Below are 6,681 nucleotides of genomic sequence, written 5' to 3'. Positions count from 1 at the left end.
ACTCAACTCAGTTAAGTGGAACCAGGTCACATAACATGGTTAAGTAAATCCAACATTTCATTTTTTACAGTGTAGCTTTTATTTGTTGAAAACCTGGGTCCAAAGTTGCTTTAAAGCAACTTCATGTGTAATTAGGCTCTCTTATCAGAATCAAAATCAGTTTTTATGCCATTGTCAGTGAACATTCACAGACTAGGAACTTGCAGTTAAGAACACTCTGTTCAGGACAAAGACACACATAATGAACATGGGGGAGAAGGGATGATTAGGTCTTGCTCAACATGGTTTCTCTACCTTTTTGCAGCTTGGAAAACACACATTAGGAGAGGTGAGTTAAAAAAAGTTGCTCTGATCCTGTGTTTACTCATAAACACAGAATCATATGCACAAAAAACGACTTGCTAGAGCAAGGCATCTGGGGAGGGGAGGGGGGCTGGGGATCAAACACATGGTACAGGGGCGGGATTCAGTGGATACCAGGTTAATACTCCATGCTGGAACCAATCCAAGACCAGGACCCGCCAGAGTCCAGAGACCAGATCGTACCCTCCCAAGCTCAGTCCCAGAGTTCAGGGTTTCCCCTTTCTCTGTTACCACAGCCCTCAGACTGGTCCGTATGGATGAAATGGGGATAGGGAGTGGGGAATCAATCCTTTGTTGGCATATGATCCAGGGACCGTATGGATGAAATGGGGATAGGGAGTGGGGAATCAATCCTTTGTTGGCATATGATCCAGGGAAGTTTTGATAACTGCCGACCGACCAAGACCAGCAGCTGCTGGGATCCTAAAGATAAACCCTATTGTTTTGGGACAAGCGGCCTCGAAAATCTTGTCGCTTAACTGCATCTCTGAAATGGCGAAAATGCCGAATTTACCGAATGTCATCACCTCCTCGCCTCTTTCTGTCTGAAATTTCACCCAGGTGTAACCTGCATCTCATGGGGACGCTGCTGAGCTGCGATTCTCTTCAGAATCACATCCAGTTTGGGACTTATTTCCCCCAGTGTCTGAGTCTGTGTGTTACCAGTACAGGAGATTCCGTCCATGGTTATGAACCATCTATAAACTTTTTAAAAAACAATTAAGGCTCCCACATACTCGATCGTACTGACCGCCTGACGAATTCTTTAATGTCTTTCAATTTCAGTCATGATGTCAAGGATTGTTTAGCTTTAAAACAATACAAGAAAAAAAAAGAAAATAACTACCTTACCAGGATCTGAGCTATTTCCTCCCACAAATTTGTTGCTCGCTGAAAGTCTTTATATTCCTTCATTGACGCATCATAAAGTTTTCTAATCTCCTCCATGAGACGCTTTTCAAGATTTGACTCCATTTCGTCCACAAATGACACCGATTCTCAACTTTATCAGCTTGGTGTCGCACCCAGAACAGTACATGCCATTGTGCGTACCATGGATGTAAAAAATTGTTCTCTGCGTGGACCAGTCCGCGGATGTCGAGTCCGCATTAAGTCCACCTCAAGTCCGTGCGGACCTCCGCGGATCAAAGTGCGCCCGAGTATGTGGGGGCCTTTACCATGGCTGAATAAAAACGCAATTCAATTGAATTCAACTCAGTTTATTTATAAAACACCACGTCACAACAGACATTATCTCAGGGCAAACATGTAGAGGAGATTGACTAAAGACAGCAGCAGAGTGGTGCCAAGAAACCTGGCTGGGCCAGCCACTGAAATGGTTGGAAACAGGCCGGCGGACCCGACCTTTGACCTCCAGCAGAGAAGAGGACAAGACAGGAAGAGAGGTCACAAGAGGAGCCTGGACGAAGGGACATCAGCCCAAAGGGAGGAGAAGAGGAGAAAGAGGAAGTTGAAGGAGTAACAAATATAATTTTAATTAATTTTAATGCTGGCAAATGATAAACAAATGTAATGATTTAAATGCTTATTGCAAAGTGTGGTTTGAATAATGAAATGTGATGATAAATGTGTTTAAATGTAAGCGACCACCGGATAGAAGGCAGCTAGAGGCCGAGCTTAAAGCCTCCTGACCCTGTCTTCTGGAGGAGACTCACCTGACTCAGCCACCCAGGCCACCCCAGGTGGCTGTAAGTCGGGTTTATCGTCTCCAAACCAAGAGGGAGACATCGGCTCCTCTCCAAGACCTATCGGTGTCCTGGTGGGTAAACTGGGGGAGGAGCCACAAAGGAAATCAGTGGTCAACAATAGAGGTGGGCGGATCGATACTAAATATCGATATTATCGATACCAACTCTGGTATTGATATTGAACAATACTCGTGTAAAAAGATCGATACACAAGCTTTGTTCTTTCCTGCACACACTGACTGCTGCGCACGCGGATTTTACTAAGTCTGCTCTGTAGTGCTGCAGTGTGTCACACACAGCACGGAGCACCCCCCCCCCCCCTTTTGTTGTTGCACCGTCACGTGACTCAGCAGCGCTAGCCAAACAGCTAAGCTAACTAGCAGGTAGGCTGGCTGGCCCACCCACTCAGGTTCTCACCGAGCCCTCTACCTCAGGAGATTTTGTTTTAAGTTGTATTGAGTGATGTGTTTGTCTGTTTATTTACATAAAACAGAATTGTATTGAAAGGACGAAAATTCCTTATTTTTGTTTTTCCTTAGAACAATTTTATTTAATGAAAGAAAAAAAAGAAGTAACTATGAAAGATGTCTAGTGGTGAGGGAAGAATTTTTATTTTATTTTTGTATAAAAGATTTATTTTCCTAACGTTAAAGGAAACTGGTTGTTACTGCTTTATTGTTGGCAAGCAAAAATATTGATTATTATAATAAAGTATTTTGTTGTAACCTACAATGTTTGGTGAAATTCTACCCTAGATCTTTTGGATCTTTTCAAATTATGAAGCTTAGAAAGTATCGGTATCGATATCGGCGATACTGGCCCTGTATTTACTTGGTATCTGATTGATACCAAAATTCCCAGTATCGCCCACCTCTAGTCAACAATGTGGTCAGTTTGTTCTTCAGCAGTCTAGCCTATAGCAGCAGAACTACTTAACTATAATAACTAAAGAATACCTCAGGAAACCTAAGGCTAATTTGTATGTTGCAATACATTCATGTACAATACACTTTATAAGAGAAATACTGTTATTGTTTTTACATTTAATTTTTTTATTGCTTAGTTATTACTGCTTGTGTGATTTTACTTTTTTTTTCACTGTTGACAACTGGGATTTCAGTATCTAACTTTCATTACTCGTACTGATTTGGAATGAGAATAAAAGTTCTTGAATTTTTGAATCCTTAAATCCGTCCGTCCGTCCGTTTTCTGCTGCTTATCCAGGATCGGGTTGCGGCAGCCTAAGCAGAGAGACCCAGACTTCCCTCTCCTCAGCCACTTGGGCCAGCTCATCCAGGGGAATCCCAAGGTGTTCCCAGGCCAGCCGAGAAACATAGTCCATCCAGTGTATCCTGGGTCTTCCTCTGGGTCTCCTCCCAGTGGGACGTGCCAGGAACACCTCATCAGAGAGGCGTCCAGGAGGCATCCTAACCAGATGAACCACCTCAACTGGCTCCTCTCGACGTGGAGGAGCAGCGGCTCTACTCTGAGTCCCTCCCGGATGACTGATCTTCTCACCCTATCTCTAACGGAGAGCCCAGCCACCCTGAGAAGGAAATTCATTTCAGCCGCTTGTATCCACAGTCTCGTTCTTTCAGTCACTACCCAAAGTTCGTGACCATAGATGAGTGTAGGAACATAGAACGACCGGTAAACCGAGAGCTTTGCCTTCTGGCTTAGCTCCCGCTTCACCACGACAGACCGGTACAGCGCCCGCATCACTGCAGATGCAGCACCAATCCAATCCGTCTGTAGATCTCCTGCTCCATTCTTCCCTCATTCGTGAACAAGTCCCCGAGATACTTAAACTTCTCCACTTGGGGCAGGACCTCCTCCCCAACCCGGAGAAGGCACTCTACCGGTTTCCGGCTCAAGACCATGGTCTCGGATTTGGAGGCACTGATCCTCATCCCGGCCGCTTCACACTCGGCTGCGAACCGCTCCAGCGAGACGAGTGGAATCCTTGAATCCTTGTATCAATTTGGAATCAAAGTTTCTACAGTTCTTGTAAAATGTTTCTGATTTAAACTTTTATATTTTCTAGCTCTTAACGATGAGATTTTTTTCACATTCTAGAATAAAATAGATTACACGGTAAGCCCAGTAAGCATGTAAACTGTAAGTATTTAGATTTAAGCTTTGATCTGGTCAGAAAACGTAACACCTCCACACACTTAAAATGGGCCAGGCTCAGTGGGCAGCAGTGCACATGTAAAAGAAGATAAGATCTGTTACCATGGCACCAGCAGTGTTTGTCTGAACTGAATGTTTTTGTTCTACCTCTGCCACAGGAAGCCCATTGATCGTCACGGCAGATGGCAGCGTGTCCGAGAGGCTGCTGGTCGATATGGTTCCTGGAAAGAGCTACCAAGTTACCGTGAGCGCGCTGAAAGGTCTGGAGGAGAGTGAGCCCAGCTCAGGCGCTGTAACCACAGGTTGGATTTCCTCTGATTAAAGCTCTCATTTGTGTCGTGACATCGCAGTCAGGTTGGACCAGTCAATGAGGAACCAATTGTTTTTATGTCCTCCAGCTTTGGACAGCCCGCGAGGTGTGACTGCAGTGAATGTCACTGACACGTCAGCTCTGCTGCTGTGGCAACCATCTGTAGCCACCGTGCATCACTATGTCGTAACCTACAGTGCTGATTCAGGTTTGCAACAGAAAAGTTTCACGATGGATGCTTTAATCTAAATTTACATTGCTTTGATTGTGTGACTTGTGTTCTGCCCCAGTGTCTGAAATGGTGGAGCATGTTTCTGGGAACACAGTGGAGTTTGAGATGAACTCCCTGCTTCCAGGTTCACATTACACGGTTGGTGTTTATGGTGTGAAAGAAGCTCAGAAGAGTGCGTCTGCTCTTACCGAATTCACTACAGGTAGGTCCAGACCGTAGCCTGGTTTACACACATGTTCTCCGAGTTTCCAACCAGCAGCTTTTTAGAGTGTTAAATCTTCATTTTCAGACGTGGACCCTCCTCGTGACCTGACAGCTGTTAACATTCAAACTGACAGCGCCACTCTGACATGGAAACCACCTCACGCTGCAGTCACTGGTTACATGCTCACCTTCTCCTCAGCTGATGGTGGAATCAGAGTATGTTCAAATTCAGTTCAGTTCAGTTTTTTGACACAGCGACAGTTCACAACTAAAGTCATCTTAGGGCACTAAGCAAAAAGAACTACAGTATTTATTTGAGTATAATACGTAAAATTTAATCCGTAAAATCATGCACAAAGTTGGGGGTAGTACTATACTCAGATAAATATCTTTGCTGATGTATTTTAACTGAAATATCGGCCTCATTTACAAAATCCCTGAGTCCGGAAATGAAACCCCGTCGTAAAAAGCAGTTGAAGCGAGCTTACCTCTAAAACTCCTTCGTGCCTCCGAGCGAGATAGTAACAGATCCAAGCAGCAACATGATGTGAAAAAATAAAAAAAGGCAGTCTTGCAGCTTAGTAATGATAACGAACTAATGATATTAATGTGCGGCCGGGCCACTCCTGGAACAACAACAAACACATGGTCGTCTGTAATGGCTGCTGTCTACCGGTGTTCTGTAAAAGTTGGTATACCTGAAAAAAGTTTCCCCACCAGAGGGGGTGCTCGCGAGACACAGAGCTTGAGATTGTTGTTGAGTGGGATTCTAATGCCTTTATTAGAGGAGGAATACCAGAAACTTTTAATGATACAGATGATGGTGAGCCTGATTTTGTAGGCTTTTGATTCAGCTTCATCCACACTTGTTAGAGCCACATAGCTCTGTCTGTTTGTTATATCACACCAGTTAACAAATGAACATTTGATAGTTTTTATTACAGTTATTAATTTGTTGTTGTGTACCTTTAGTACATTTGTTATTAAAATAAATTTAAAAACTGATTCAACAGTCAAATGATCATTTTACTGATATTTATATATAAAGACTGCAAAGGCTGAAAAATCCTGAAGTCCATAAGAAATTAGAGGTAGTATGAGAATTACATTTTTTATGCTTTTTAAGAAAAAAATAAGGGGGGGGGGTCGTATTATACATGAGATCGCATTATACACAAATAAATACTTTAATTCGATATAAAATCCAGTTAATTCTAAAATATCCAAAACCATTTAGTCAAGTCAAGCTTATTATAATGCAATATCTAGCAACTCAATCAAATTATTTCAAGTGGTCACTTGATTGTTTTACATTTTCTTCCCTTTGTCATAATTTCCCATCCTGAGAAGCACAGAAACAACGGTAAAAAAGAACAACTCTTTATTCACAGGAAGAAACCTGCAGCAGAATCAGGACCATGAAGAAGAAGGCATCTGCCTGGACAGATCACAGATTAGAATACAGGAAAGAGTTCTATGGGAAGAAAAAAACTAAGAAAACTTAAGGATATAATTACTAATACAAATGAGTAAAGTAGAGTGGCTAAAGCCAGCAGCAGAGTGAGGAAATGTGATCAGTTTGTCCTCAGACTAAGCTTACTGAAGTAGAATTGAGGGATATATCAGGAAACCCAAACCTAAGTCTAATTAAAGGTTTTTATCAAAAAGGAAAGTCTTCAGTCTAATCTTAAAAGTAGACAGAGTGTCAGCCTCACGGACAGAAACTGGAA

The 6,681-nt window shown here is 42.9% G+C and overlaps 1 protein-coding gene across 1 annotated transcript in view; it reads left to right on the top strand.

Moving 5' to 3' along the window:
- Positions 1-6,681, top strand: part of tnca (tenascin Ca) — a gene marked incomplete at its 5' end in the record, with an annotated part of 132,241 nt that overhangs the window by 115,344 nt on the left and 10,216 nt on the right. Inside the window, 4 exon segments of the mRNA XM_014029633.1 lie at positions 4,364-4,507; positions 4,604-4,723; positions 4,806-4,949; positions 5,037-5,167. Of these exon segments, the coding sequence (XP_013885087.1) occupies positions 4,364-4,507; positions 4,604-4,723; positions 4,806-4,949; positions 5,037-5,167 (539 nt within the window).

Source organism: Austrofundulus limnaeus, unplaced genomic scaffold, assembly GCF_001266775.1.
Source record: "Austrofundulus limnaeus strain Quisiro unplaced genomic scaffold, Austrofundulus_limnaeus-1.0 Scaffold931, whole genome shotgun sequence".
Lineage (NCBI taxonomy): Eukaryota > Metazoa > Chordata > Actinopteri > Cyprinodontiformes > Rivulidae > Austrofundulus > Austrofundulus limnaeus.
Note: the sequence above shows the minus strand (reverse complement) of the source record. Positions and strands in the feature narration are given on the sequence as shown.